This window comes from Scophthalmus maximus, chromosome 19, assembly GCF_022379125.1.
Source record: "Scophthalmus maximus strain ysfricsl-2021 chromosome 19, ASM2237912v1, whole genome shotgun sequence".
In the NCBI taxonomy this organism is placed as follows: domain Eukaryota; kingdom Metazoa; phylum Chordata; class Actinopteri; order Pleuronectiformes; family Scophthalmidae; genus Scophthalmus; species Scophthalmus maximus.
The window spans coordinates 10,900,828-10,922,853 of NC_061533.1; the positions used below are offsets into that span (position 1 = coordinate 10,900,828).

Here is a 22,026-nt window from a genome sequence, read left to right on the forward strand (position 1 = left end):
GAGTTAAAACTTTAGTGTTGAGCAGACAACAGCACTTAAAGAAAGATACTCGAATATAAGGGGATTAGTATTTGGTGTGTGTGTGTATGTGTGCATATGACAGCAAATGCTCAATGAAGGCCGCCCGGTTTCCTCCTCTGAACGTACAATCTGCTTAAATGAACAAAACAAAGTGATTACAGAGACCTTTTAAGAGGCGGAAAAGCCTCCTCTTTGAAACGATTTCATGGAGCTGGAACAGAGCTGATTACAACAGGGGGTGAAGAATTTGTCAGTGGAGCACTGTAATGTTTTGGTTCCAGATGAAATTGCTTCATATTATTGTCTAACCACTTGCACTTACTTGGTTTAAAACAATTTGGTGGGTTTATGACTTGATCTGAGAAGCGTCTGTCAGTGTGGTATATGAGAAAGAGCAATGGATTCCAGCCCTGAGTTGTTTTATTATTTTTCTTTGTGATAATCTAATGCACTAAGGGTCACTAAAGACAATAGGGCTCTTTGATGTGATCTTTATCTTCCTAGTTAACGCCTTCATCAGAGTATAGACCCGTGTTACGGGGAGCGTGCATGCTTCCGTGGGTGTATATGTGAGTAACCCACCTCCTGCAGTGTCCGTCTCAGTCTTAAAAGCAGGGTTTTGACAGCAGTGCAGTCCTGCTGCATTAGTCTGAGTGGAAGTGCCTCCAGCCCCGGGGGCAAGGACTCATCTTCCCTCCCCAAACCCAGCGCCGAGCTCCAGTCAGCAGGCAGCAGGCTGGTCGGGCGGCTGGGCTCCCTGGAGGAGAGGTAGAGTGAAGGGGAAAAGAGAGAAACAAAGAGATTTAATGTTATCATGAGTCAGTGAGAAAACTTGATCATTGACCTGTCTTCGCCGCTCTCCCTCTGCTCTCCACAGGTGACCAGCAGTTACTGATGGTGTAGATGATGCATTACCGAGTAATGTGAAGGCATCAGCTGCTTCTGAATATCCCAATAGTTCCCAAATCTGCAAGCATGGATTCAATCTGTTCACATATATATCATGTATTCATGGTGCGACTTACCGGCCTCATTCAGCTTGACCAGCTTTTATCAAAATCAACTATATAAACGACTATAGCTCTTTACAGACAAAACTGCGTCTGGCCATTTTCCTGAGTTTGCCCTTCACACGTGACAAATGCAGTAGAAGATTGTGTGAGTCAGACGCATACACAAAAGCAGAAATTAGTACAGCACGCTGGAGGCAGGACATGACGAAACTTCGACATAATCATACATTAACTTCCGTACAATGTCCGGAGCAACATTTTCATTCGCACATACAGCCCCTCTGCAGAAGTTCAGGGAAATGTCTGGACTTCAGCGCATGTCTGAAAGCAGCTTAGAACTGCAACAGGTAAATACATAGACGGCTGTTATAGGACAATTTGGAGTGATTTAAAAAAAAGTTCAAACGTATCTGAGAGGGAAAGTGGTCTCAGACTTGTGGACCCCACTGTAGATACAGTTCACTGCACCACAGACACGTAACGTCTCCATGTTAACTTGAAGTTCAACTAAATATAGCTTCTCAATTTGGGGGTTGAACCTGTCACCAATCTGGCAAGTCGTAGTGTTCTTTGTTTGGCGGTTGCAGGGTCTCATGCTATAGTATATTATACAGTTTATAGTACAGTATGGATTGCACGATCAATAAAAAAAAAAATAGATTGAATTCTAATCAAAGTGCTAAATCAATAGCAGAGAGGCGAGGCAGAGAGACGTGAGAGGAAAAATGAAGAGACAAACTTTGTCAAGAGCTTTGAATCATTATAGCCCATCACAGCTGTGTGATCCAGTAGGTATCTGTGTCTTGGCATATTTTTCTAAGGAATCTTAATTTAGTGTTTTGTATTACTGCATATCGACAGTTATTCTGTGTGTTTTGGTGAGGAAAATGAAGAAACAATCCGTCCTCCACATATCAAACCTTTTGTCTTTCTAAGTAACTTGGAGAATGGTTTCCAAAGCACACACCCAAAAAAACCTGTGGTTTTTGGCTCTTTCACAGTACAAGTGTCTCTCCTGTTGACTGTTTTTCTTTTTTTTTCTTTTTTTTTTGTGGCTCCCATGGAAAAAATGATGTGGACAATTACTGCAGATGCAACACAGAAAACTATACCTTACAGAGTAATTAGAAAGATCTGTCTGCATCATACTGAGAGCAGTGGCAATGCACAAATATGTGTCTCACGGTTTTTCAGTTTTACTAATGCCCCCTGTGTGGAGAGTTTTGAATTTATATCTTCATTCGCACCTCATAGAACAAAACAAAAAATAAAAACACTGGCAAATAAAACACAGAGTGGGGAGAAGAGACGGAAACAGAAACAGACAGACAGTGGATAGATTTCTACAGACGGAGAGAAGAGACGGGGAACACTCACGATGGAGACCTGAAGCTGCTCCCCCCCCCCCCCCCGAGGAGTTCATGCATATGTGCATTCACTTCTATAATAAGTCTGTTTTAAGCTGATTTAAATCCGACGACGCAAACGCGAAACAAAAGCACTTTCAAGTGCTCGCATGTGTAGACACACATACACACAATTACATTAAAAGATGAAAGAAGCCAAAGCACCACAAGTCCATCGACTAATCCTGCGTCTCACCATGATTATCAACTCAAAAGGATACTTCACGGTCAAGAGCCCTGAGTCATTACAGCTCCATCGCGGCTGTGTGATCCCGTCTGTGTCCTTCGCATATTTTTTTTCCCGCGGAGTCTTAATTCAGTTTTTGTTTTACTGCATGTCCACGATTATTGCTCAAAACAATAAGCCTGCCTACGTGTTTTATGTATGCAGCAGATTTTATGATTGTCGGTGTGTGTGCGTGTGTCAGTTCGGGTGCTGCATATCAAACACCTTTTTTATTAACAGAGCTTGCGAAGTCGAGCACATGCAGACCTCCCCGGCCACTTGACGGACAGAAGAGATGACATCTCTCTCAAAATGTTCACGAGTCACTGATCATGCCTGGTTATTAACAAACCTCTGAACCTGTGTTACATTCTCTACACACCTCTGAGCCTTTTGTGGTAGTGTGGGGTTAGATTTGGACACACACAAACAAACACAATCAACAGGGGGAGACTGACCAAAAGCACTGTTTTAATTAAGTGTCCCATTTGAGAACAGTCCATTAAACAGGCCTCTGTAGCAGTATATCTTTCTCCTCTGGTGCACGGCTTCTGTTGCTTATCTTACCCTCAACACCTACGTATTTAGTACAGCAGAGGACACACACACACACACACACACACACATAGTGGCAGGTACCAGGGCTGCTCAGTGTCACAGCATTCCTCGTCTCCCTGTGCCCTCCAGCCACCTCTTAAGCTCAATTGAAGCACCACGACTACTAACGGTGACCTTATCTATAAAAAAATAGACATCTTCATAGTCATTCATCGCTCCGAGCCCACATTACTTGTCCCGTCAGTTTGAGAGTTTAGGTTTCACCGGGAGCATAATTCTTTAAACCATTAATGATGTAAGACTACTTTATATTCCGCCAGACGTATAAACAGTCTCAAATCAAAGCTCCAAACTCTCCCTCTGTTGAGTCAAAGGAATTATGTGGCTGACGTCTTTTGATTCGGTCTGTGACACATTACCTGGTCACTCATACACACGAAATGTCAAACACATTAGGAAAACCCATCCTACAGCTTACTTTATCATTTTCTAAATTCGCATTTTCCAGTAAACCTTGTTCCTAATAGTTGTCCATTGGCACGTTTAGCACTCTTTTCACACAGCGAGTAAAGGCTGTAGAATTACAGCTTAATTCACGTGTACAACTTAGCAGAAACAAGTTACTTAAGTTATTAAAATTGTCAAGAAGACACTGGCGCAAAGAGATATTTGAAATCAAGTGATGATGAGAATCATAATCTCAACCCTGAGTTCTGTTAACTGCTGAGAAGCAACTCAGAAAATCTGAATTTGACCTTTTTTCAACTGACAGCAATTAAAATGCAACTGAAGTCAACTTTTCAATCAATAGCAAGGTGTGGGATGACTCTCATTTGGCCCGAAGAGATTTTTCTGAATGTCATAACAGGGGATATGACAAAAAGCCCGTTGAGTCTTCAAGGCCAACGTGCTCGAAAAGAGTAAAACTACTAACAATGAATAGATTGTGTTTCTTTCACACAAGCATGCAATTCATAAAATAAACTGGCTTTCTCCTGCAGGTTATCTCAACAAATACTCTGGAAGCGCAACAGTATACACTATAGAAATAGATAGAATAATGCTGTAAATGTAATGTGTGCTTATAAGTACATTTTCATGTAATGTGTTGCAAAATTCCAAAGTTCCTTATTCGTAATTATTTCATATGATGAGCAACGTTTTCCAGTTGAGTTACAATGAAGACGAAACTCATGGTCATGGACAGTTTAACCATTTAAGGTAGTCAAATAAAAACTTTCCACCAAGAGACTGGAGAAAACAATTACAACTACTCAGCACATTAATCATTTAAATGAGCTAAATTCCTGCATTAACATTTCCCTGCCAGGTTATGATATTCTGACAGAAGTGCATGAAGGGGGGAACTGTGTATATCACTTTCTTTATGACATTTTCTAAAGGTGGGCTAACAAATACTGACCCTCCCCCACAAAGACGAGCGGCGAGCTCACAGTCTGCATATCCTATCAAAAAAGTAGGGGGGGGGGGGGCTGCAGTAAAGAAGAGGAAGACATAATCACAGAAACAAGCAGCTCTTCATCGTCGAGAGGCTGCGTTCGCTCTGACTGATGGCCATTTACAGGGGAGGTGAGAGGAAATAGGACGCCCATTCTCCAAGAAAAATAACCAAGCAAACATCAAGGGGGCATTAAGTCATTGAGTCAGACGGCAAATTCTCAAGAAAAAATGTTCAGCAAAACACAACCGTGTGGCCAAAATATCAATCGACAGAAAACTTTTGCCAGGAAAGGGTTGTACTGAACCACTCCCTCATTTTCCCTCACACATTGGTCTTCTCCCTATCATTCACTGCGCCCCCCCCCCCCCCCTCCATCTCACTCTACTCATCCCTCTCTTACTTTTCCCCATTCACCCGCACTTCCCTCACCTGCCTCGCTCCCCCTCTTCCCTCCCTTTGCCCGAGCCCCTGTCTTCCGTCTCCACAGGTCTCCCCTTGCCCCTTCATCTCTTTTCTCTCTCCTGTCACTCTGACAGCCACTACACTAAACTGATGCCGTATCAAAGCCCACGGTGTCCCCGAGGGGATTGTGCTGAGCGCGTCGAGACAGACGTCGATGAAGCCTGCCGTCTTTTGAGGACAGCTGAGCTCTGTCTGTCAAGTTTCTTTTTTTTCGTTTTTAAACCTCTAAACTGTATTCTTTGTAGTGTTTTGTTCCTACTTGGCATCTCAGGTCACAGAACCAACTTTCCCCATTCATTTCTCTGTTGCACTCCGCTGTCTCGATGGGATGAGTTCAGCATAAATGAATGACATCTGTTCAATCATGCGCTCTTCTCTCTGACACCTTATGTCAAGTGGTACAGTGCAGTGCAAGTACGAGAAAGTTGAGTTTTTTTCTCTCTCAAAGTTTTTTGTTTGTGTGTTAATCCGTGTCTGACACTCGAGCCATCCCTCCTGCTTTCACCGGGGTTCAGGTTAAGATTCTTATTTTACTTGTTCAGCACATCAAATCCTCAAGACGATGAGTGCGAGCAGGGTTCAAACAAAACTCACCTCCCCTGAAATGATAATCACACAGGGGCCTAGTTGGAAAACATTTACTGTTCCAGGGGACTATGAGTGAAGTATTTCTGGTTAAATATTTCTGGAGTAAAACAGCTGGGGGCTTTAAATGTGCTTTACGGTGGGCAACATTATTATTATTTTTTCAATCTGTCTCAATCTGTGATATCTGGGTTCTACTAACTGTAGAAATGGCATTTTGTGATAATTTTTATTATCTCAAACTTATTTTCAATAGAAAAACTGCAAAGAAAATCAGCAAATAATTTGAAATAGCATTATATTCTATGCCCTAATACCAACAACGCAGGAAGTAGTTCACGTGTTTTGTGGATTTTAGTGAAGATGGATGGGTGACTTTGACAACAACCCATCTCATTCTGTACCAGATGCCAGGTTTTATGATCTCAACATTACCACAATGTTTCTCTAAACTGATATGGTAACACCCAAATCAAGCAGATAGTGTAGAACTAAAACAATGACATATTCTTAAGACATTATACCAGCAGTGGTTTTTTTCCCACCACCATGCCGAGCTGCCGCTGCTGTGCATGCAGTATATAAAGGTGTGTGTGCACATGGGCACGTCGGCGAACAATATTTTTTTGACTGCATTTACAGAATAGACAAAGTAGTTTTCCAGCTAAGCACCAGTCTCATCTGCAGGTAATTAACCGACACATACGTGCAAGAGCACACACACGCACACACGCACACACGCAAGTTCACAGCATAATTGAAGACAAGTCTGTTCAGTGATGATAGATGTTATAAATGTAGGGAGGCCTTTCTTATACTCAGGGTCATCTGTCTTTTCACTGTCATGAGTCGATAGACCGACACTCTCACTGCATTTCTCTTTTTTATAGCTTAATCACTCCAGCTCTCTCTCTCTAACACACTCACACAAACACACACAAACACACACAAACACACACACACACACACACACACACACACACACACACACACACACACACACACACACACACACACACACAGCTCTGGACGGGTTATATATATACACACACAAGTGGACAAAGTGCTAATGTGAATTCATATAGATGAGGTATTACACCCACTGATGGCTAAAACTGGTACTACAAGACCATGGTCAGTGTGGAGCTAATCACAACTGAGTAAATGGATTAAAGTGCAATTAATTATTTTCACAGAGATTGTCTTTTCTACAGTCTTTTCTAATTGCACAAAAGAAATTAAAGGTAAACAGGGGCAGAGGGTGAAAAATGCCCCTTTCCTTTGCATTGAGTTTTCATTTTGCTCCTTCTCTTTTCCCCTTCATTCCCTTTTATCCCACCTTCTTTCACTCCCTACACTCTCCCCTCAATTCGTGTGACTCTCTCCTCTCCTCTCCTCTCCTCTCCTCTCCTCTCCTCTCCTCTCCTCTCCTCTCCTCTCAGAAGCGAATTCTCAACAGCAGCATTAGAAGTGATCCTTTTTCACCAACCTGAAAATGGTAATTATCTGCCTTTTTATGGGTTTCAATATTTTACCACTCACACAGGGTTATATTACTGGACTCTTGACGCCCAGCAATGATGCATACCTGCACACACACACGCACACGTACACACACACAAACAAACAAGTACGCATGTCCACACCATAGACTGTATGGTCCACACAGGCAAATAACAATGCACGCATACAGAGGCAACAACGACGATAGCCACACTTCTATATGCACATGTAGATGTCTGGGTTTGCATAATGTGTTCGGTTCAGTGTGTGATGTGTCGAATGATGGCAAGACAAGTATATTAAGTGTGATTGAACTGCATTATCTTTCTCTCCTTTTTTTTAATTGACAACAGGAAGGACGGGTAGTGGGTTGCTCCCCTTGTCAATCTGCAATATAAAGACTCCATTGTCTCTGGAGTTATATAATAGTAATAATAATCACGGACACTTTAACACAGAGACATGACGAGGAAGGCAGTCAGTCCCCTATGTCATCTTTTCCCTCATAAAATTTTTCTACTGACGACAACACATTCATGTGGACAATCCCTTATGCGGCATGTGTGTCTCATGGCGTTGTGCATGTGTGAGAGTGTCGACATCTGTGAGTGCTTGCATGCGCGGGTAAAGTGCTACAGTAAACCGCGGCTATGGGAGAATGATTGTCCCCATTTGTCACTCCGTCTTTTCCACCTGACAGGCGCAGTGTACTCATTTGCATTCAGCACCTGAGGCTACGGATGTTTAATGCCGCCATTAAACTCATCTCCGACATGAAGTGCATCTGTGACTAAAGAGTGAGCCCAAGCCAAGCTCCAGGCGGTGAATCTAATGTTGAATCCAGGTCTTCAGACACAGAAAGGGAGAGAATATAAAACTAATGTAATATGGCAGGGGGCAACTTTCTGATTAACCTAATTGTCCTTTCCTTTGCTCTCCGCACTCGGGATCTCTGCTTGTTTCACGAGAAATCTATGCTTTTTCTTTAACTTTTACTCGGGTTCGGCCTCTCACTCTATTTTTCTCTCCCTGACTTAGTATCTGTTAACTTCTCCAGACTCTCCACTCTCCACTACCTTGGCAACTGTCAGTATCATGATGTTAATCCAACACAAAAAGGCTGCGAACCACAACTATAGCTTTTCCTTTTTTTTTTTTTGTGGCGGGGAGCAACCATTGGGAATTATCACAATCACTTTCACTAATTACTATCAAAACTTCTCGTTGCTTGGAGAAATCAATTTAATATTGTTCCCAAGTGACACATTACATCTTCCGGTATCAGTGAACATTGCAGAGGCAAACTGACCAAAGTTATGTCCTGTATTAGAGCCTAAAAGCGGTATTCCTCCACCAAAGTAGATCACTTAATAACACTGCCACGGGTTCACAAAGTCCACTATCAAGAGTGACCGTCTCCAATAATCTGGGACATGTAACTCTTTGAAGCACTATAGGATTTCTGCAAAGAAGATTTTAGTGTTTGTTCCTCTGCCCATTTGTAATTTTAAATAATGAGAGCTGATAACAGATCACAAAAGCAACCACCAGTTCACTGAGGCTGAATTTTTCTCTCAAGTCAAATCAACAAATCCATGTTAAAAAATGCTAATTCCCCATCCGAAGGCCATTATCACTTGGAGGGCCCATTCGTGTTCATCTGTTCTATTCATTACAATATAATTTTGTGCAATTTATTCTCAAGCCTATTTTAAAGGACTGAAATCCAAGTCCTTAATGATCAAACCTCAGCTATCTTATATTTTACCTGACCCTGAAGCTACAAGAAGCTAAAAGTGCAAAAGCTCAGGGAACATTAGCAAGGGAAATATTACAGTAACACCTTTTTAATCTACTTTATATAGCAAGTGTACGATAATCTAATGTATTCTTAGCCTAAATTGGTAATATGTATTGCATAATATGTATTGTCAGGAGTAGATAGGATTATACTGTTGATCCAACAGTGCTGTTCACAAGTGTGACAAGAGCTCACATCGTTTGAAAGATCCAATTAAATGTATGTTTCTGTAATAAACAGTCAAGAGAAAAACATTGGAGTGTAGAAGCTGCAAATTCCCATTCGCGGAAATGTTTTCTCTTAGTTTAGCTAATGTTTCATAATGATGTTCAGCATCAACAACAACAGCAACGCCAAAATAAATTAAATTGTTGTCTCCTCCCTTTTCATCTCATTTCCTCTAGTCGCAGTCACGCAGCCTTTTTTCCTTTCACACAACCAAATATATTGTCCACGATAGTTCATATTTCTTATTTGTTGTTATTTTGTCGTAGGATTGTTGTCATCGCCAAGGAAAAGAATAATAGCAGAGATGAAGAAAAATTACATCCCGAGTCTAAGCAAGGTGCAAATGATTTACATGACAGTGTTCCAATATGCGCAACTTCTTGGTCCTTACTAATTCCGGAACTTTTAGACTTAAGTCATTAGTCCTGTTTTTTGAGTTGATGCACACAAACAATAGTTCCTGTTAACGTCATCAGCATAAGCTCCGATTTATATTCAGTGAAATATAAATGTGAAACGGCGCCATGCAGGAATAAACTAATCCAGGCTATTAAAGGCATGTAGGCTCCTCATTCGCATTTCTTCAAAAGCGGTTTCCATGGCAATGCTGAACTAGGCTGTATATATATGTACAGAGGGACATTGGTGAGTGAGATATATTGATGTGAAAGGTTGCGTGTTTCAAATTTATTTAACTTTTGCCAATGTAGTGTTCTTCTCACATATTCACAATGAAAACAAAAGGGAACATCAGTTAGTCTCCCTGTATTGAACATTTAGTAAACCTTAGTGACTGCTAAAACAACAACACAATAAATATAAATGACAACGGATGTACACGACAGGCTTTTCAACATTTAACCTATGAGGCTGGTGTTAAGATTTTAAATGTTGCTTTTCCTCAGAGGCTTCAAGAACATACGTCACTAACAAACTTTATTTGATACATATGTACAACGTATACTAGACTTACGCCTTCACAGTTATGTACCTTCGCAAACCAGTCAAGTTGCAGTTTGCTTCGATTTGTGTGTCCAGACTAGAGAAGAAGGTATTACGTGTATTTTAGCATAACTAGCATATTAATTATTATGTGAGGCCACAGCATCCTTGACCTTTGACCACCAAATGCAAAGGGTTCATCCTTGAGTCCAAGTGGACGTTTGTGCCAAATTTGAAGAAATTCCCTCGTAGCTTTCCTGAGATACTGCGTTCCCCATAATAGGAAAACATGAACATTAAACCTCCAGTCGGTCGCCAGGACGGAGGAATAAAGAACTGTCGCAAAAACATAGAGTTTCATCAAAGATTTTTTGATTAATAATTTGATGATCGTTACATACCAGAACGTTGGGAGAGGGTGGGGAATCTACTCTGTGCTGCTGCCAAAATCCTACTATACGCTGTGTATGTGTCTGACAATCATGCTGCAGTGCATTTTATCCGTCCCCAGCTCCACTCCAAGGCTCAGCTGGATTTTTTTTATGCTTGTCTATTTTTATAAACGTGCATGGGTGCGTGCGAGTGAATGTCTGTAAGCTTATGACTTACTGTAGGAGGAGATGTGCGTGTTATTTCTGCTGACTATATCAAGTCAGGTGGGATTACAACAACTTGGCTGATATATACATTATGAGTCCTATTAACATTAACCAAATTTGTTCCTCTGTTTGTGTGCTCGCGTGACCGAATTCTCTCTAATCATGGATTACATGTCTCTGTGGGAGATTACAGGGCCAATTGCAAGTGCATCACTGTGCACCATATCTACCCACATGTGAGAGGAAGGTGTCTTTTTGAAACAAGACGCTCCATCAGCATTTCTTTTTGCTTCTCAGTGATGTCTTGATGCCAAACTGAATCAAGTAGAGCTATCAGGAGTATACAGGCTTTCCCACACTCGCTGTATATTCAAGGTTTAGAGGAAAAAAGACCCGACTGATTCTGTTTCACTTGCTCAACTTTTCTTACATACTGTAACAGTAACACATGAAAAGCACACGAATGAAGGTAACAAGGACTGACTGACAGACTGACCCTGTAGCTTGAGGCATGTGGTGGGATGTTTGTTTTTTTAACACTGGCAGGCAGTTAAACAACAGTTTCAACATTAGACAGGAAGCAGACCTTGTGCATTTTGGGAAAAGACACAATATATAAACTCTGAAGTCATCTATAATTAAAATGTCAAAGGAAAAAATTGGAACCTGTCCACAAGTGTTGATATTTTTCTGACAAGTCTTATTGTGCCAGTGCAAGAGCATGTGAGTCTTTTAGCTAGATTTCACATAAAATCCTCAAATCAGAAGTGGAGATATAGGAAGTGAAAACTGTATATTGACAGACGAGGTGTTGTGAGTGTTTGCATGTTCCCTCCTTGGACTACCTGTCTTCTACATAGTAATAAACAGCAATGAAAAGGCAAAAAATGAAAAGAAAAGAAGAAGGGAAGGAGAGGGGAACACTCAACATGTAGACGTTGTTACCATAGCAACAGGAAAGTTATATCCCTACTGTCAAAATCTAATTTCCTCTGTGTGTTTTCCTACAAGAGTGACGAGGGAGGAGTCTGAACAGAAAACAGACATTAAGATGCTTCACAAACAAATATGGAGTATTCATTGACTTAATATGTCCTCTACCCCCTTCTTCCAGCGAACAAGAGGCGTACCAGACACAGTCGATGTTGCTATGCAGTTAGAAAGTGTTGAAACTGGGCTTCATGTAACAAAGCACACAAAACTAAAACTTAGGCATTTAAATACCAAATTCAAACATGAAGCAACTGCAAACAATCCACGGTGTTAAAAGTTTATCAGAAAGCAAAACTAAAATACATCTGACCTAAAAAAATGTTCTGCAAACACCAAGCAATACTTTGTCAATTACTCCACATGATGACAATTCATCCTCAACTACTTTGATAACTGTCTTAGTAATTTTTAAACAAAAACACAAAACATTTGTGGTTCTTAATACTAAAATGTGAATATATACTGCTATTCTTGATCTTCTATGGCTGAAAACTTTATTTTTGGGCTTCATACTGTTGGTCTGAAAAATATAACATTTGAAAATGCCACCTCTGGGAAATCATAATAGGTGTTTTTCACCAGCTCCAGATATTTTGTTTATAGAAAGGTCAATCAGTTATTTTAGAAAAATAAGCAGCAGGTTAATCAATAATGGAATCAATCAATAGCTGCAGCCTATCTTCTGTCGTGCATCCGTTGTGCATAAGTTTGGGGTTTTCAGCATTTAAACATGAAACACAAACACACACACACACACACACACACACACACACAAACAGCTGTCAATGATTTCATGAGTACACGGTGTCTCTATTGACTGATCTTTGTTCAACAGCTACTGTGCAGCATGTACGAGGTGATGGGGGACAGTGTGACTCAGATGTTTTGCTCTACATTCAAGTTAAAATAGGACAAGGGATTCTGATGTTTCCCTTTGTTCTGTCCATATTCTATCAACCCCCCTCCCCCCTGCCTGTCTCTCTTTCTCTTCACACCCAAATGGATGGATGTTTACTGCTACAGGTCTGTTGCTCCTGGTGTTAATGTTTACACAGGATGTATACACAGAGAATTAAATGCCTACCATCAAAATCATCCAACTGTCTTACATCAAAGAGGAAATATGCATCCAAGAGAGTGTTAGTGTTTTTGTGTGTGTGTGTGTGTGTGTGTGTGTGTGTGTGTGTGTGTGTGTGTGTGTGTGTGTATACAGCAGATGTTCTGTACAGCCTGTCAGACAGCCAGCACTATCCTGCAGCTGATACTCTCTTTGGACAGGCTGACTGACTGACAGGTGTGTGTGTGTGTGTGTGTGTGTGTGTGTGTGTGTGGTCTTAGGTATAAAATGCATTGTTGGGACCCCAAAAAATTAAATTGACACAGTTTACATTACATGTTAAGGTGAAAACATGTTTTTATGTCAATGTAATATCCTCTGAAATCATGGAGACGTGTGTGTGTGTGTGTGTGTGTGTGTGTGTGTGTGTGTGTGTTTGTGAACAGAAGGGAGCTTGCTTTGCCTGCAGCAAATCAATGTCCCCTCGAGGGAATGTGGAACCTGTGACAAAGAGCAACAGAGACTGAGAGACAAAAGAAATTCAGTAAGCGAGCCCTGGGCCAACACATTTGCTCCCCCCCTCTCCAATCTGAGCTCCTACCACATAGACAAGTCAAATGTTTGACTGAACTACAGGGATTCTATGCTTTTAAAAAAAATAATATATAATGTTCAAATTCACTTGACTGAAATCAAAAGAGGGAAGAGTCTGAAAGGTTGTCTACGCCTCAATGGTGTGATTTATTTTCTACATTGAAGTGTAGCTGCACTTTCCATTAGTCTTTTGTGGTTTCTCTGCTGCTCAGCACCTCGGCTACTGTATAAAAACTGTGGTTGGTGCACACAGAAGCATGCCTGCCTCGAGATGAACAATAAGAACTTTAGTGATGCACCTGAATTTTATACAGAGCCATCATCAGGTCATGTGACAATGCTGACATTAGCTCAAACATTGTTGTTTGTAAGAATAAGCACACAGAGCTGCCAGCGTCACTATAGACTCTAATATTTCAAAAAATATGTCTAATAATTCAAATATCTGTGTGTGTGTGTGTGTGTGTGCGTGCGTGAAGAAGTGGGACTTAAGTAGAAATGAACCAATAAAACTCAAAAATCTTAGAAGAGTTGAAAGGGTTGACTCCAGACTTGCATGATTCACTAACACTGTCTAGACACAGGCGATGTCTGTCTCTGTTGAACAATACAGCGAATGTTGGAAGAGGGATTTAAAATAAAACCCTTTTCAGCAAAAAAAACCCAAAAGAAAGCCAAGGCTAACCCTTAGTCTCAATAGTGTGTTGTGGTGTAACACCTTGGACCTCTACTACAAAACCTCTCACACAAGTTGACCTGCACTGTCTCTGTAAACACAGAAGATCAGAGTGAGATAATTCAAGGGGAAAACATGCATAAACAGACACATTTGTGTGTGAGCAGAAATAAAATAAATTCAACCAAGGAGTGGAGAGAGGAGCACTGAGAGGTAAAGTAATAATCATCTGCTGGCTTGTCAGACACATGACCAGGCGAGACCACCGGTGATACAACCTCTTTATTACCCACTGGCTCTATAAAACCAAATAAGCCCTATCCACCGAGCTGCTGCGTGTGTCTGTGTGTGTGTGTGTGTGTGTGTGTGTGTGTGTGTGTGTGTGTGTGTTTGTGTGTGTGTGTGTGAGTGTCTCTGTGCAGATATGTGGGTCTGCATACATTATCTGTGTTTGCCCAGCAAGAACTATCCTAAATTCCTGAGCGTAGAGAAAAAACAAGTGGCCAAATCAAATCAGACATGGAACCGTCCTTGGCAGCGGGACTCACACAATAAAAACTGAAACTGTAAGTGTTCTCTTTCAGCTGTCGGCTACTGACAGACAGAGGAGAACAGAAAGACAGCTTGCATATTTATTCTAACAGAATGTATTCATTTTTTTACCCTCCGTCTTTCTGTGGCTATAATCTCGTCTCATCTCCGAGGAAGGGAAAGAAATAAAACATTCTGTGCATTTACAGGGGACGTTCAAGATCAGCAAGTCCTAGAATAGATAATAATATCCACCCTCTCTCTTCATCTCTGTGTCTCACATGGCAATGAAGCGCATGGTTAAAAAAAAAGGCTAAATAAGTCTATATTGTTGCTATGATTTAATGAAGACATACTGTACCAGGGATAAATGCTGCTCTGGACAAGTGGGTAGGTGTATCAATATAGATGCTTGAGCCATCCATATGTTTCTGTTGTAGGCGATGGAATCCTATTTTAGGCCAGCCAATAACAGACCACAGCACATTTTTCTGTCTTTTCTCTTCATGACATCATGGCTTTATGATGTCCAGACACACACACACACACACACACACACACACACACACACACCACACACACACATATATATATATATATATATATTTGAACATCAACACTTTATCTTAATTTGTTAGTGCAAGACAACTGTGCTGGAAAATGTCCTCCTCATTTTACAGACAGTAGTTTTTCGCAGTGTAGATTTGTTTTCTAACTAGCTCTCTTTTCTCACGTGAGAACATATATACATAAATTAATAAAAGAAATACTCAAATATACCTTTGATTGTTCTCTTTGCCCGGGATGCGATCTCCTGATGGGTCCATGGGGGACGGGAGCAGGTTGAGACAGGAGGCCAGGGACTGGCTGGAGTCTTCTCTAGACACTGTGAACAACAGTCAAACACACAAACATATTCATTACATCAAGATCTGATTTCAGTCTCAGCTGACAGATCATTTCCCACAACACATTTTAGCCATGCAGTGATAATGCTCTATTTTCGTCTCCTCTCAAACTAAATTTGAGCAATAAAACACCAGTCAATGTCAAAGTGATAGATTTAGATACGTCTACTTTTAAAGGAACATTTGACAGTGCACTGTGGAATAAAAAGGTGATAGTGAAGCCAAGATTTGGCATTTCTTCATGTCTTTGTAAAGGTCTCGGAGGCTCTCTTTCTGCCCCCTGTCTGATTCCACGGGGCATGAGTCACAGTAGAAGTAGGAACACAGAGCCCTGCAGCTGAACACTGTTGGCCATAAATTGCTGTGAAATTGCTTGCTTTTTAATAAAGGCTTCAACAAGCCACCTGAGAGAGGTAAAACTGAGAGGTGCCCATGAGTGAGCGGGCGTGTGGGGTTGTCGGATACAGTAGGCGTATGTCCAGTTTTGTAGAGTGACCCCCACTCTACGTGTCGGTATATGGAGCCGTGCATGTCGTGTATCCGAGTCAGTTTGCTTTGTGCATAATGCCTGAATGTGTGTGTGTGTGTGCATGCAGGTATATGCATGACCTTAAATTATTCCTTTTAATCTGAGAGTGTGGAAGAACATCACTCTATCTCACTAGCACAAAGTGTTAGTCCCTTGACTTTATGAGAACAATTCATCAAACCTTTAATTTCATGCTACAGCCTGCGAAGCATTAGGTCCAATGACTAAGCATGTACGCTTCTGTGTTAGTGTGTGTGCCTGCTTTCACTCTGCATCAGCTGGTGCCGTTAGAGATGTTTTAAATGTGTGTGTGTGTGTGTGTGTGTGTGTGTGTGTGTGTGTGTGTGTGTGTGTGTGTGTGTGTGTGTGTGCTCAAAATCTCCAACACCCAGAAGCACAGGAAATGCAGTTTATTAGGGCTGGATCTCCTGTTGCAGCCTTCATCCTTCAGCCTTCATTTGCCTTCATTAGACCCTCATTTGACTGCTTTAATATTCTGTGAGTACATCTGTGACTTACATGTCACCAAGAGATAGATGAAAATATACATATATATATATATGTATGTATAATACATATGATTTAGATTCATATGATTTTATTATTATTATTATAATTATTATTATAATAATTATTATTATTATATAAATTGTATTCACACGCTATTCAGCGAAACATCAACTACCCAAGTCGATGAGTACATTTTGCGTTTGGGCAGTTTGATGTGTATTAACATGAAGCAAACACAAACAGTCAATACAGACAGTATTTGCAACAGTGTACAGTTTTGGCCTAATTACCATAATTTTACTACAGGAATTTGATTCAATAAAAATGGCACATGCCATTTCAATCATTTCACTTCACTGCGTCTATTCCCAATAGTGAAAAAGCAAATTCCTTTTCAAGATATGAATGTGATGAGAATTAACATACGTATTCAGAAAGGTTTTATCAAGTCTATTTTGACACACTCACGCGTGTGTATGCTAACAGCCGCTCAGCACCCTCATTTAATATATCAGTGTCCTAATGTGTTATATAAAAGGAAGCCGGGGTTACTGTTTTTGGCAGCTCCACGCTGCACTGTGGCAGAGCATGAGCAATAATTCTCCTCTGACAGTCACTTTTCAACCATGAGGCATTTCAGGAGGAGTGTGACTGAAATGCAAAACAACAAAGGAGATAAATCGCTGTAAATGAGGCAGCTACATCAAAGTCATGGCACATGTTGAAAGAACCAGGGAGAGTACTGGTTCCATGATTTAAGGTGATGGAATAGAGGGGGTCTAATGAGGAAAAAGAGAAACGGAGAGAGGGGGGGGCTGACAGGAGGAAAAGAAAGAAAGGGGGAAATCCGTGACAATGCAATGAGGAAAATATGAGCAGACATTCACTTCAATGGAGGGAGGGAAAGATAAGGCACGAGTTTGTATGTGACAGATTCTCTCTCTCTTTCTCTAATTTTAATGCTTTGTTTAGTTAAAGAAAACTTTTCTATTTCCGAGGATCAGATATCCAGGGACTTTGTTAATAATTACTTAAAATATTAAATATATATATATATATTTATATATATTGTTAAATTCTGCATTTGACTTTAACCCTACGCCTATAGAATGGTAGTAATTGTCCCATCAGTACCAGTGCATAAGTGTAGATGCAGAAAACAGCACGATACACTCAAATGTGACAGCCTGATGTATGCTTCACCCACACACTTGTCACTCAGAGCTCCGTGTAGAGATGCAGATGTTATGCAGTAGGAGTTACCATGCCGATGTCTCTGATCGTCAGAGAGGTCCAGATCTAACATTAGATCATCTTCATCGAGCTCTGAGGAGCCCAGGTTGTTCAATACATCCTGAGGAGAAAGAAGCAAAAACTCACACACATAAACTTTACAATTTACATAAATCAGATAAAGTTTTATGTTCTTAAAAGTATGACTAATATATTACAATATATGATATAACGTTATATGCCGTTCTGTGATTATGATGAACCGTTTTAATACAATACTAACTACATACTCATTAATCCAATAATTTCTTTAAACCCTGAGGAGGAAAAACAAAAAGATATGACATTACAGCATTATTACCTTCAAAGTAATTCAGGTTCTGAAAGATTCTCTAGTCCCATCATTGCACCCAAGCTTGTTATGTGGGAATCAAGCTAAATACTCAACATTAGCTTGTGTTCTTCGGAGTTCACTTGTAAAAAATAAAAATAAATGCAACTGAATTCACTGAATGTAATTACACACATAATAGTGTAATTGCAAAATAACACACTTTTAGGTAAAGGAAACAGGAAATCATGATGAGCCAATAGCACAAAGCCACAATAAAGTTATGACAAACACATAATTGCTCCTGTTATATGCTTTGTCATATCAAAGGTGGAAGTATCACTGCTTGTCAACCTGCCTTTACCTTTTTCCCCCCTTTCAGCCTGCATGACATGTAATGTCAAACAGATAGTGCAATGACCACTCCAAAAAATATATTAAAAAGAAAAGGAAATGTACAGTGTGTGTAACATATTTCAAATCAGTGAAAGATTTCTCCAAAATCTTTGATAAGTTTGAAAATCAATGTTTAACAAACCTTTCTCGGTGCTGGGTTGCCCCTGATTTATCATTGTGTCCCCACTCACATTATAGTTTTAATATTTGTTGCGAGGCTTTTCAATTTTAGTAATGACTGATGACATTTTCCCAATCCTTGTGTCAAATAAAATATAGCGGGGGGGAAACGTGGTGAGTAATGCAGCATCCCTTGATAATGACTTGTAATGTTTCAGTAAATGCTCAGATGATATTATGAGGTTATAATGATGCAGGGGGATGATGTTGCCTTTCGGTTCAGTTGTGTTTCAAAAGTCAAGGCTGCCATCTGATGGTGATGAAAGGAAAAGTCTCAGTTGCCAAAAAAGTTGCTAAAAGAATAAATGGTGGCAAATAAATTGATTAAAGACAACTTAGCCAAGCATATTAGAAAATATAATTACTGTAGCTATATGGGAATTAATGTATCAGGGAACTTAATTAGTAAAAAAAAAGAAGACCGAATACCACTAAGTTTAACCAGACAACTTGTAGGTATTATCATGCATGTCCATTAACAGGTTTCTTTTCCTTTAGTTGTTCCTTTTACACACACACACACACACACACACACACACACACACAAATGCGAAGTGAAGAACCTCCAACTGCCGACGTGAGCTTCACTGCGAACATGCTGATTTTCTGTCTAATTAGTCTGGACCCAAAAATGCACAAAAATGTGCAAAAATAATTAAGCATATTTGATTTTTATAGTATACCATGGGGTGGGCTATTAGAAAAAAATATAATGACCACCACAAAGTTGTATTTTTTAATCTCATACACTATATTGAATTGTACTGATGCTGCAAATCTCACCAGTCTGATAACCCTACAAGGCCAAATAACAAATTATTCACTACGAAAAGTGCTTAGAACCATTTCCGATGAAACTTTATTACCTGAAATAACCGTTTTTCAAAGGGAAAATAAGTGGTTGATGCTTACTACAGCCTTCCAGAACCTTTCAGAAAAATGGAATGAAAAAAAGGGGAAACATTAAGTGCCCAAAAAATGTACTATGTACTGGTCTCATGGATACAAAAAATCCAATAACAAACTGTGTTCAGCTCGCATTACTGTTGTTCGAACATAAAGAACCAAACAGCCATGCTCTGTATTGATCCCCTACGCCTAATGATTTACCTCAATGTTCAACCACACATCTCTCCATGCGTGTGTGTGCTTGTGCGTGTGAGAGAGAAAGAGAGAGGGAAAGTGAGAAGAATTTCCCAACACTAAATGCTCCTCAAGGCCACACCTATATGAAGCCACTGTGGTCTGTGTATGAACACGTACCATTACCGTGTTACTGTGCTGCCCAGTGCAGTAAAAATCTGAAAAAGACCATAATGCATTTCAGGGCAATGCGACTGAACAAAAGACTAAATTTTAGGCATTAAAGTTGATAGCTAAACAGTATTGGATAAGAATTGAAGACCCAATACTGTGTGATATTACTGCACACAGACTTCATTTGAAGCTAAATTACCCATTTGAATGTGCCCCTCTAACCACAGAAATGTGTTAATATGATTTTACGAGCCAGAGATGTCACCCTTTTACCTCATTTATGTGATTTGAGTGAGTATAATCCTTGAGTTGATGGAGATAATATTAGATTTCCTTCTCATTTAATGACGGCTCCATATCTTAACTGCTAAGCAGAAAGACAAAGCATGGATAAGAGAAAGCAAAAGGTTCTTTCTGACCATCGAAAGCCACTGGTCTCTGATCTCAGTCTATGACAAACACTATGGAATTACATTTATTCAGTGCTTAGGGGTGGTAAATGCATTAAGATCAAGGGAGAGGGATTACTGCTTTGCACCAAGGTATTATTGCTTCGGGCAAATGGAAACTATATGGACTAACAAATTGCTTTCATTCTGTCTGAGCAGACACTTCACAGTCAGTTGTGTTTACAATGTGGCCTGGGGGAATAAAGGATTGAAGGTCCAGTCAAAAGGGAAATCTGTCCGATGAATAAAAAGAATCTGATTTTTACTCACAAAATCTCAATTACATCAGCTAATTTTATCTGCTCTTATCGATACAGAATAATCAGTCATCCCAGAGCAAAGCAAAAAAATAATTTTCACATTCAACAAGCAGTGACATTTATAATTCAAGGAAGACAAATATTAGATTCCAGTGCTTTACAACGTCGTCTTTGTCAGCATCTGAATCCATATTTTCATCATGGCCATAAATTTAGGGAACATATTTCTGCACAGGATTCCTGTTATGCATTTTAGGGGTTTACAACTATTAGAATATTTTGTGGCTGAGGCTGCTGAGGCAGAAAATATAACTTAAGTCATATCTTAAGAGTGAGATACCTTCAACTGGCATGTATAATATGCAGTCTCAGTGACAAGGGTAGATATGAGGGCATCTGTGTGTCTAGGGAGCTTTATGACAGCAGACATTTTGATTGCAAAAAAAAGCAAGTCGTCAATAAAATACCCGCAGTATTTCCAGTCCTGCCTGCCTATTGTCACATCATGCAGGTACATATTTCCTAGCAAAACACGGCCTGAAAGCACCTTCAGTGGGACGTACCATTATTTGTTATTTGTTAGTACTACACCTGTTGGTTTTTCTGCAATGATCAGATGCCAGATCTAACATGAGAGCAGTTCTCTATTGCTGTTCACAGTGGTCACAAAAAAATGTTATACAGAATTACACTTCAATGATATGTAAATGGTTTGAGCAGCAAAGGTAAACTGAACTAAGTAGAGGCAGAGATAAGAGGGAGTGAACACTAGAATAAGGTTGGGAAAACTCCTGCCTCCAGGCCAAAAAATGCAATATCCAAGAGTTAAAAGCAACCTATTAATACAACAAATTTCTCATGACAGCAATTATTTTTTTTTTGCGATAAAAAGAAAAGAACATAAAACTGTAGTCCTTCAGGTCGGTCCCCTCAGGCTCAATGTCTCTCAGGTCACAGTCAGTGTGAATGAAACACACAGATTGCTGTAAGGTGGCCTGACAACAAGTCATCATGTTGACTGTCAAGAAACAATGATACGAATTGCTGATCAGCTGGAAACATGCTACATGCTGGATGAGATTCAAGAAAAACAAATGCTCCTGGATAAAGTTAGAGCTCTTTGGTGCAGTTAACAGTCCAGGCCCTTGCTGCCGCTGCTAGAATCAAACTAAGTAAAAACTGCTACAACATGTGTGACTGTCTTGAAGAACCGTCGCTGAGCAGATTATTGATATGGCACATGATGATGATGATAAAGTTTTTCTCTTTAGGAGAAAATTTCTGTCTTTGCAGCCATGCATGGCACTTTCAAGGAT

The 22,026-nt window shown here is 40.1% G+C and overlaps 1 protein-coding gene across 3 annotated transcripts in view; it reads right to left on the reverse strand.

Annotated features, from left to right (window-relative positions):
• Positions 1 to 22,026, reverse strand: part of ccser1 (coiled-coil serine-rich protein 1) — a 106,407-nt gene that overhangs the window by 71,135 nt on the left and 13,246 nt on the right. For all 3 annotated transcript variants that reach the window (XM_035639569.2, XM_035639570.2, XM_035639571.2), the window contains exons 5-7: positions 17,868 to 17,958; positions 15,438 to 15,543; positions 604 to 778 (exon numbers count right to left, since the gene is read on the reverse strand). In XM_035639569.2, coding sequence (XP_035495462.2) covers positions 604 to 778; positions 15,438 to 15,543; positions 17,868 to 17,958 — 372 coding nt within the window. The remainder of the gene's footprint in view (positions 1 to 603; positions 779 to 15,437; positions 15,544 to 17,867; positions 17,959 to 22,026) is intronic.